Source organism: Mus pahari, chromosome 8 (assembly GCF_900095145.1).
Source record: "Mus pahari chromosome 8, PAHARI_EIJ_v1.1, whole genome shotgun sequence".
NCBI lineage: Eukaryota > Metazoa > Chordata > Mammalia > Rodentia > Muridae > Mus > Mus pahari.
The window spans coordinates 56,882,137-56,892,835 of NC_034597.1; the positions used below are offsets into that span (position 1 = coordinate 56,882,137).

General features: G+C 50.6%; 1 protein-coding gene across 2 annotated transcripts in view; it reads right to left on the minus strand.

Annotated features, from left to right (window-relative positions):
• Nucleotides 1–5,523: 5,523 nt before the first annotated feature.
• The window catches only part of Scara3 (scavenger receptor class A member 3), a 36,592-nt gene continuing 31,416 nt past the window's right edge, over nucleotides 5,524–10,699 (minus strand). For both annotated transcript variants that reach the window (XM_021203352.1, XM_029541965.1), the window contains exon 6: nucleotides 5,524–7,314. In XM_021203352.1, the coding sequence (XP_021059011.1) occupies nucleotides 6,863–7,314 (452 nt within the window). In that variant the 3' untranslated portion in view covers nucleotides 5,524–6,862. The remainder of the gene's footprint in view (nucleotides 7,315–10,699) is intronic.

Sequence of the window (10,699 nt, forward strand, 5' to 3'; positions counted from 1 at the left end):
TCTTCTTCTTCTTCTTCTTCTTCTTCTTCTTCTTCTTCTTCTTCTTCTTCTTCTTCTTCTTCTTCTTCTTCTTCTTTTCCCCAGAGCTGAGGACCGAACCCAGGGCCTTGCACTTGCTAGGCAAGGGCTCTACCACTGAGCTAAATCCCCAACCCATGATTCTTCTTAAACAGCGAGTTTTAGCCTGTATTCAGCGGAATGCACAGATGATGGATCTACTTGGACAGGTTCACATGCACATATAGATGCATGCAGGAGCCCAAAGAGGCCAGAAGAAGATATCTGATCCCCCAGAGCTGGAGTTGGTGGTGATTGGGAGCTGCCCCTATGGATTGAGTTTAGCTTTTCTACTGTCTCAGCTGAATGCTTGGTGTGGCTCAAAGCACAGTTGTTCAGGTTTCCAACAGTGCCTCTCTACTGCGTACGCTCAAGCGTGTTTCTCAGCTCGGAGTTCTCTCAGCTCGTGCCTTGCAGAGTCAACTGCTCCATGAGAGGTCTGTGCAGAATTGGGGTTCACATATCAGATATCCTGCATATTAGATATTTACATTATGATTCATAACAGTAGCAAAATTACAGTTATGATTAGCAATGAAATAATTTTATGGTTGGGGGTCACCACAGCATGAGGAACTGTATTAAGGGGTCACAGTATTAGGAAGGTTGAGAACCACTGCCTAGAGACATTTATTCTCTGTACAGAGGTTTGGAAAGAAGCCTGAGGCAAGAGGCTGAAGGGGACCTGATACTTGCCTCTCACGTTCCTATTGCATATTTAATAGCAACTGTTGGCAGCTGTCCATGTGATGGATGTGTGAACACATTCAGTGGGGTCCTCTCCCTCCCTATTAAACTTTGAGGTGTTTCTATGTCTAGAAGAAGGGAGTTCTTTGAGTAAGGTCGGCGATGGATGATGGGGAGCAAGGGAGTTCCAGGTTACAACTTGGGGTTAGGGCAGGCTTATCTGGGAGATGGAGAGGACCTGGAATTTTTTGTGCAGAGGCAGCCATAGGTCACAAGTGTGAGTAAAACTGTCACATGGTGGAGATTCTTCCACTGTTTCCCGTCAGAAGCAGAGATAGCTTCAGTCTGTGGTCTTTAGATGACCTGATCCTTTAAAAAGGTTGGCGTGGAATCAAGGAGACACTATAAGGATCTTTCAATATTTGATACAAGTTTCTCAGAGATGGAGCTGGGTCTGCACTCTCACAAGTTGGGTGCTCGCTTTCCTGGAGGAGAGCACATGACTTCCTTTGAGAAACCTTCCTGCTCTCATGGTAGAAGCACCCTCCTGGGTAACAGAACACAGCAGTTGAAACTGCAGAGGCTGGCAGCACTTTATTTGGGGGCCTTGGCACAGCTTTGTCCACTACCTTGCTTTGAGATGAGAGAACAACACCCCTTCCTGTGGATTTAATCCTCCAAACCCCAGAGCTCGCTGACCTCCCGACCCCACCACTCTGGAAGAGATAATCTTAGTAGAACAGAGATATCAGTAAAACCTCCATCCATCTGATTGAACAGCTTTTCAAAAACCACCACATTTATTTATTTACTTACTTACTTTAAAATTATGTGTATGTATATGTGTCTGTATGGGAATCCGTGCACATCAGGGCAGGTGCCTGTGGAGGTCAGAAGAGGGCATTGGGCCACCTGGAGCTGGAGTTACTGGCAGTTGTCAGCCCCCAAGGTGAATGCTGGGAACAGAACCCCTGCAGGAACAGTATGCATTCTTAACTACTGAGCCATCTCTCCAGGCCCCATTTAACATCTTTAGATTATATGTTACTCATCAAGTCAGAGCCTCTGTTTTCTGACCTATAACATGCCAGAGTACTATGCTCATAAATAGGAAACAGACAATAAACAGAAACGAAGTAACAATGTGTCCCTTTTCTTTATCTCCTACACCTGTGGATCTCACATTTATGAGGCACCATAATTTCCCTGGTCTTGGTCTGTAGAGCACATTCCCTCCCACTCCCAGCTTCTCATCCATCTCTACAGCTCTGAACCAGTGGGTTTAGGGCGAAAGCACAGGCTGTGCATTTTTTAGGGGGGCTCTGGGTAGTTGTACCATGGTAGGTGGGCCCCACCGGGAGACATTGCATAAACCCCTGAGCATCCTCTGATGCACCAGGCACAGCTCTTGCACTTGGAAGTTTGAAAGAAAACAAAAGGAATAGACAGGTGAAGACTAGCAAGCCAAGTGGCCCGTGCTTCTGCAGCCAAGCAGCCCCCAAGAAGGTCGCTCCGTCACCCACGGGGGTAAGGCTTTCGGGAAAAGTCAGCCCTTGGCAGCCCAGCCCTGGTGGAAAGTTCGGTGTGGTCAGATCATGTTTTTCAGCTCTTGCTTGACTCTCCAGAGGTTCTGTTTTGACAGGTGTACCCAGGGTTGGTGTAGTATTGCCAGCTCAGCCCTGGCCTGGGGAGAGGAGCTGGGGGAGGGGCAGAGCTTTGCCCAGCCCCATCCTGTTCTGCAGGAAGGAGGAGAGGTTGCCAGCAGAACCTGAGAAGGTGAGCCTCCAGTGTTCAGAGGTACTGAGAGACCACGGTCCAGGAAGCCCCATGCTCTCCTTGGGAAACCCAGGGATAATTTCAGGGCTTTATACACTTTGGAATTAAAGGCATACCAACATCAAAGTCCGTGCTTCGATTCTAGTAGCTGAAATCTCACAGGCTATCATCTGTCTACAAAGATTCAAACTTTATTATCTCGTCTCTACTGAGATCCAGTGGAGCAACTGAGCAGAATGGGGGGAGGGGGAGGTAGGGTGGGGGAGGGGGAGGAAGACAACTTGATGAAGCCAGATAAATGTGAGAGTCCAGGCCCAGGGCAATCAAGACCACCCACTCTCTGTTTTCTGAAGAAGAACCTGAAGGTCCAAGAGGTCAGTTCTGGGCCTACAGTCCCACTAGGAGGAAAGGTCCAGCAGGACTGGAGCAGGACCTGTCCCAGCTCTCGGTCCACTGACGAACCCTGTCAGGTAGTTCACTCTTCTCTCAGACAAGTAGCAGCCATCTCACCAGCTCTCATGAGTAGTCCCACTTAGCTCAGGCTGTATGGTTCTGACTGCCTACTCCTAAGCCCAGTCAGCTCCTTAGAATTCCAGTAGAATTGAAGAAAACAGTTCAGATCCTCTAAAGGACTGTGACAACATGGGACAGAGGGACGAGAGAAAGAAATGGCTGGAGGACCGGCCTCTCACAATGCAGGAAAGCGTGCTGGCTGTCTGCTCTGAGTGTTCGTTGGCAGAGTGGCGAGCATCCAGTGAAGCTTACGAACCTTAGATCCTGCGTGATGATCCCTACCCAGGTCGGTGCTGGCGTCTTTGGAAGAATGACTGCTGGGGACCCTGATTGACTGACTGACAGACAGCTGCTGTCATCATCACCTCAGTGTGGCTATCTGGAGCCACGCTGCTCTTCAGGAAATCACTAAGCTTAAGTGAAGCCGTAGGATTGAGCTTAAGTCTGGATAAGCTTAAGTCCTTATCTCCCATGTGAGGATGCAGTACAAGGGTGGCCATGTGCAAACCAGGAAGAGCTGGCACCGTGATTTTAACCGTCCCAGCCTCTTGAACTGTGAGAAAACACATTTCTGTTATTGGAACCGTGCAGTCTGAGGAGCTTTCTAGTGTCAGTAGAGCAGACCAAATCCCCTGGGTAACTGGCCAGAAGATCTCCCCAGCAATCTCGTGGGAGGAAATGAAAGACAGCTTCCCCAAGTCTGTCTCAGCATGGGGAGCAGACGTGGGCTTCTCAGATAAAGCCACGCAACACTGTTCTGTTGCTCCAGTACCTACTGGATTTGGCTGCTAGCTTGCCTATAGTTCATTTCACTCTGCAAATCCTGTTGTCACTCAGCCCTGCTCCCCCCCTCCCTCCACCTATCTGCTGGTACAGCTCTCTGGGTCAGATAAACCCTTGACTCAAGGGGTGAGCAATGGTGCTTTCACCTAGAACCTAGGAATTATAGCTAAAGGGCAAGGCCCATGGGTGGCCAATCTTAGTCCTGCTCTGTTGGGCCTCATGGAAACAGAAGATGTTGGTCGGGGAAAGGAGACAGGTTTAGAGAAAAAAAGTAGCCACTGAGAGATGGAGAGATGAGAGAGCAGCCAGATATCTGAGGGGAGGAGGAAATGTTTTATGTCTTCTCCCAGTAATCACAGGATTAGATAGCCTTCTGGTTCCATAGCTCCTAGCTTACCCACAGCACCCTTTCAGGAGGGGACCCTGTGAATGCATGTATGGGCTCAGTGGTTTCTGACTTTTATCTGTGCCCTTAAATCAAGTGGTTCCTCAAGCCACACAGTCAGGAGCTGGTTTATAACAGCCCAGTCCTCTTAGGACCTTTTTGTATCTTATGGCTTAGATCGAGTTTTTTTTTTTTTTTTTTTTTTTTTAATTCCTGTGTCTTGTCTCTCATTTTGTCCCCTAAGCCCATCCCTTGGAATTGGCCCCAGATCTAGCTTCGCTAGACTTTAACTCCAAGACACTGGCTGATACTCTCTCTTGGGCTGTCCTTTATCCAGGGCCTGACCTAATTCTTCCCCTACCAGAAGTGTGGCAACCAGTAGTTCAAGTTTTCAGGAGGTTTGCTTGTAATGGAGGAGCGTGAGGAGACTCCACTGACATGTCTTTCCTGTTGTCCTTGAGCGACTTACGTGGGTGTCACCCTTCTGGACATGCCCTGACTTATCACTGAGACTAGCCCTCTCCTCCCGGACTTCTTATTACTGAGACCTGTACCCCCTGGCTCCCCGAGACTTCCTCCTTTCCCTGTCTAGCTTTAATCGAGGCTATAGCCATGTCTGCCTTTGCTAGGGAAAGTGACCACATTGGGCTGCAGGCTTTGCTCACTCTCATGGCCCATAAGTAGTGACGTCAGTGACCCACATACGTCAGGTGCCGTGGGAAGGCTATATCTCAGTGCCACACGGATGGGCAAGGCTCATGGGTGGGAGTCTCGGGTCAGTTCTTCCATGTTTTGACTCCTACTGAGCACCCCTGATCCATACACACCCCACATCGAACCAGTAGCAGGCTTAGCAGATGAACCTACTCTCCCTTAAAACCCCTAGTGGAGCAGGCCCTGACTGATTTCCAGGGAACCTAGCTGATCTCTGTTTTGTCTCCCTTGGAGCAAGACTGGCCTGGTGTTTTCCTCCTTTCTGATCTGTTTCTTTGACTTAAAGAGTACAAGTAGAATCAGGAAGCATCCCTCTAGGGTCTGGGCCTGCTCTATTTTTCCACTTTCATTTTAGCCAAATAGTTACAGGGTCCAGCTATAAGCTCTAGGGAACACACTGTTTCCAGCTTGGCCTTGCCATTGGGGTAATTCCTCAGACGTTTGTTTGGGCTTCACTGCCAACCACTAGGAACTCTAAGGCAACCTCTCACTTCTCAGATTCTGCAATAGAACCCTTGACAGGGGTACCTCTCTGAAGGTCAATATGAAATGGATCCCTGAAGAGGTCACATCCTCAGGCTGGGTACAAACACTAGAAGACACATCCCTACTGGAAATAGCTCTTTACTGGGTCAGTGATACTGTGTTGCATGATATTTTCATATGTAGACAGGACAATTATACAGCAGGGGTGGATGGGTCGTGCAAGCCAGTTGCACACTGATATTGACGAGGAAGGCAGCACAGAGCCTTTGAACAGGAAGAAGAAGACAGGTCTCTGAGGCAGGGCAAGGGAGGACACAGTCCTAGCCTCTGCCCAGGAGTGTTTGAGTCTGCTGGAGTATGAAGGAGCCAGGCAGCGCTAAAAAGTGAGTCAAGGCAATGCAGGCCTTTCCCAGCATCCCTTTCTGCCAGTGTATTCAAGAAGTTCATGAAAGATGAGAAGTAACATCAAAGGTTCCTTGTGCATGTTCAGCCTTTCGAGTGCCTGGTCCAGCTTGCTGTTCACGTGGGAAAGAACTCCAGCCATCTTAGGTCATTGTAGGGTGAGGTCATTATGCATCTGTGTCAGGTCAACCAAGAGGAGGAGGCAAGAGCTGCTGTGTTACCAGCTTCTTCCTCCTTGGCTATTACTGGGGATAAGGCATGGCAGAGTAGGTTGAACAAGGGGTGGATTTGGAGAGAGGAGTTTTCCCCTGATAGGTCCTTCCACCTCCAGCCCTGTGGTCTTCCTGGGAACTGGATAGCCATCAAGCAGAATACTCTTGACCTGCCGATGAAACTCTGCTTGGGTTCGTTCCAGGCCACTCTTGAGATGCAGAGGTAAGATAGAAGAGAGGGAATTTCTGGACGTGTGAATAAAAACCCTCTGAACTTGTCAGGGTCACCATCCATGCACAAGGCCTGGGAATGCCAGCCAGGCAGACTTCTCCTGCCCTGTGTGGGTCAAGGCAGCTCCACATGACTCTACCATGACTGCTATGTGTCGGGGGTTAGGGGTGGGACAGAGGGGAGGCTGCTATCCCTAGAGTTTCATCTATAATGCCCCAAAAGTTTCCCTGGATTTTTTTTTTTTCTTCAAGACCTGGCTCGCATGGGTGTTAAGTCATTGCAGAGACCAGACTAGTTACCATCCGAGAGATCTAAGACATTTTTTCCCCAGGTAGCTATCCCTTCCCCCACCAGCAGGCTCTCACAGCCTTTCCTTCTAACCAGCCATAGAAACCCAGTAGACCCCCCCTTTAGTCAGCAGAAAAAAGTAGGGGGAGGTGAGCTGTTTTCCTATGGTACAGTCATTATGGGAAGCTGAAGGCTACGCAGTCAGCTCTAAGAGACACCCTCATATTAGGATCAAAGAACAATGATTGTAGATAGCAAGCCCTTCTGGCTGCTTTCTCTGACCCTCACCTCTCCAACCTGCATGGCAGCATTAGGCCAAGACTTTTTTCAGTAGGGCCTCTGGTTCCCTGGTGGACCTGGAGGTCCAGGTAGTCCAGGGGGACCCTGGATGCCTGGTTCACCCTTAGGCCCTGTGGCCCCTCGCTGGCCTGGTGACCCTGTCTTTCCTGAAATCCCTGGCTTTCCCTGGGGCCCTGAAGGTCCTGGAGACCCTGGGGGCCCCTCTGGTCCTAGGGGTCCCACATCCCCCTTGGGGCCTGGCTGCCCCCTTGGTCCTCCAGTGCCAAAGCTGCCCTTAGAGCCTTTGAGGCCTGGAAAGCCTCGGGGGCCAGCTGGCCCTCTTTCTCCCACAGGTCCTGGCTCCCCAGGCTGCCCCTGAGGACCCTGAGGTCCTGGGGGTCCCAGACTGCCAGGATCCCCTTTAGGTCCTCTGCTACCAACAGGTCCTTTCACGCCTGTATCTCCTTTGAGTCCTCTTGGTCCTGGAGGGCCGGGGACACCTAGGATCAGATAGAAGAAGAGACAGGTCACTCTCAAGACTTTCTGAAAGCAGAGTGGGCACAGGGGTAGCTGAGGTTTAGACAGACACTTGGCTTAGAGCTGCCACCTCTGGGCTATTAGGTGATGGTTTTACCGTTGCTGAAGTGGGGGGTGGGGTGGCGTTAGACCACTGTGTTCTATGCAACAGAATGGATCAGTGTCTTGCACTGGGTCTGGTGTACTGCTGGCTAACACTCTAACTCCAGGCACCCCTGCAGCTTCACATACACCCAGCAGGACTGAGAGCATGGCTCTGCCAGGGAAAGGCCACAGGAATCCCAGATGCTCCCATCGTGCCTCCAAGGCAGCCTGACCTTCTAGATCTACTCCCTGTGCTACATCCTGTGACCTGTTGGTCTACTGGGATCAGGAGTGTGCAATCAGGGACACAGAGGGTAAGGGGAAGAAAGTAAGGTGAGCTTTAACTCACAGAAGCATCCCAAAGAAAGGCCATCTCTCCGGAAAGCCAGTTCTGACCATTCCAGCCTCATCTATGAGCCTTTGAGAGGTTTGGAGCCTCTCTGTGTGAAGACACACAGAGAAATCAGTACAGCGAAAGCCAGCAATAGATGTGTATCCTATGGACTCTGGTAAACCACAGAGTCCCAGAGAGTCAGCAAGGGCCATTTCTCACCATCTTAGCACTGGACACTGAGTCTGCCATGCAGTCAGGAAAGCTCAGAGTTTGTTAGAAGAGGCCATTCATTACTCATGTCCTTGAACTTTATTTTAGGCCTGATGATGATGGTGTGGAAAGAGATGTGACCTTCAGCATGGAGGCCATGCCAGGAGTTGAGTGACCTCCCTTCCTCCTATCTGTGTAAGGTTGAGAGTCATCACTTCTCAGATCAGTACCAACCGTGAGGGCACGTGGCAGACAGTGGCTGCCCCTCGGCCAGGGTGTGCAGAATTCACACAGGTGACAGAGCATGATCTGAGATGAGGGCAAAGGTTGTGGAGAAAAGAACTCTCACCAGTGTGGAGGCAAGGCTTGGTGCAGACCTGGGTTTTTTTGTTTTGTTTTGTTTTTTGTTCCCTCCCCACTGTGGTCTCTGTAGGGGTGAGTGTCAGGGCTGATGGGAACTGTGAGTCCTAGAGCTTGACTCAGATCTCCAGGAGAACTCAGCTGGCACCTCAGACCCTTTGCAATGCTGTGTCAAAAGGTTTTGAGCTAGGTGGAGTCTAGTCCTATACCTTCAACTAACATCTGGATAGTGAAGTGAAATCCCATTGGTAGGCTGGGGAGGTGTCTGGTTGGTAAAAATGCTGGCTGTTTGAAGGATTTGAGTTCGATCCCCAGAGCTTGTGTGAAAAAGCTGGGCACGATGGCACATGCCTAGTCCCGAATGGGGGATGGTGGATTCCTTGGATCTTTTTGGCACACATGCACATGAGCAATTCTAAGGACTTCTCAAGTGGAGACTAGAACTGAGCGGGATCTTTGTGGGAAGGGATGATGAGTGTTGAAACCTGAGAGCTCTCTAAGTTGCCAGACTCGTACTCTGTGGCTCTGGGTCACCCGCTGCCCCACGCTGCTTACCCTCTGCTGTTCCCCGCCATCTCCATCTCAAAATGTTTCTATGTGGAAGTGGAACCAGGTCAGTGAATATCTATTGTAACCCAAACTGGAAACCAGAGCCTGACCAGTCAGCCCCACCAGAGCCAATAAAAACCTTCCAGTCTGCTCCCGCCACCACCCGCCAGGGGACACGGCTCCGCCCCAGCTCACGTGGCATGCCAGCAGAGGTGGTTTGGGGCTGAGGACAACTGGTGGGTCCTAGTAGCAGCCTGGCATCAGAGAAAGCAAGACACAGGGCCTGCCCTTTGATTCCCAGAGAGTCCCTCGCTGCAGTTACCAGCCCAGCACAGGCCCAAGCTGATGCCCACACAGCTTCTCCCTCCCTCAGCTTGGCAGGTCTCTCTGGGAACTGGCAAACTCACAGTGCCTGTCCTTATTCTGCTCCTGGCATCTGGACCAGCTGAGATTTGGAGAAGCAGATGGCCATTCAACAGTGGAGAGGGCCTGTAAAGCTGTGTGGCTGACGGAGCCATGCTGGACAATCCAAGCCTTACTAAATATCATCTGTAATACAGCTGAATTGATTTTAAACACGTACCGCTTAAGGTGTTCTTAATTTAACATTGCACAACTGAATGTCAAAGAGCCCTGTGGCTCTACGGCCCCTTGTCCTGAACCCCACCCTACCCCTGTGACTAGGTGGGCACTTGCTTCATGACTCTTTGCCTGTTCCTGCTTGGAAGTTTCTTTGGATTCTTTTTCCATCTGCCACAAGGAATAGAGGCTGTCCCAGAGTCTTCTCCAAGTCCCCTGGTTCTCCACTCTTTTTGACTTCAGGTGGGAGTGACTGCACGCCATGCCCCCTCTCAGAAGTCTCACCATAACAAGGGTGCTCTGCCCCACCCCCAGGGCATCTGCTACACCCCGATTTCTCCTTGGGGCCCGGTTTCTCCAGAGCCACTGTCTTCTGAAAACGGCCTCTTTCTTAACCCAGCGGATCACAGTGGCCACTGTGAGGGTATCGAGGCTCTCCATGCCAGCAGCAAAGGAGAAAAGGTGGAGCCAAAAGTCTGCTGTGCCTGCCACACCACCAATCATTCCCTGGGACTCTTCAGGACAGATCTGAGCCTTCTTTTTCTAGGAAGGGAGTATGTGCCTATCATGCTTGGGGTAGACATTTGAAGAGAAGTCTCAGCTCTGTCATACCCCCATTTGGTTGTCCCAAGCATGAGTGCAAGAGAAAGGCCAGCACTGCTATTGCAGCCCTGAGGACCCAGATGAATCCTAGGCATCATCAGGAGGACAAATGATGGGCCTCTCTCTTAGGCTTCCTCCCACAGACACCACCTCTGCCCCCAGCACCCTCCAAAATAGATTTCTGGTCTCTTTCATCCAGTTTGGAGCTGTCTGGGGGAAGGGACAGGGCTCTAGAACCCTTCTCTGAAGAGCACTGAGAGATCCACAAAGGGTAGGGAGAGCCAGGCACGATGGCTGAGCACTTGAGAAGCAGAGACAGGAGAACTGGGAGTTCTGGGCCACCCTGGGCTACACAGAGTCTGGATAGCTAGATAACAAGATCCTGTCTCAAGAAACAGCTCTTGCCTAGCATGTGCAAGGTCCTGGATTCTATCTTTGGTACTTACATTTAAAGGGGGGAGGGGGATTGTACTGGCTGGTTTTGTGTGTCAATTTGACACAGGCTGGAGTTATCACGGAGAAAGGTGCTTCAGTTGGGGAAATGCCTCCACAAGATCCAGCTGTAAGGCATTTTCTCAATTAGTGATCAAGGGGGAAAGGCCCCTTGTGGGTGGGACCATCTCTGGGCT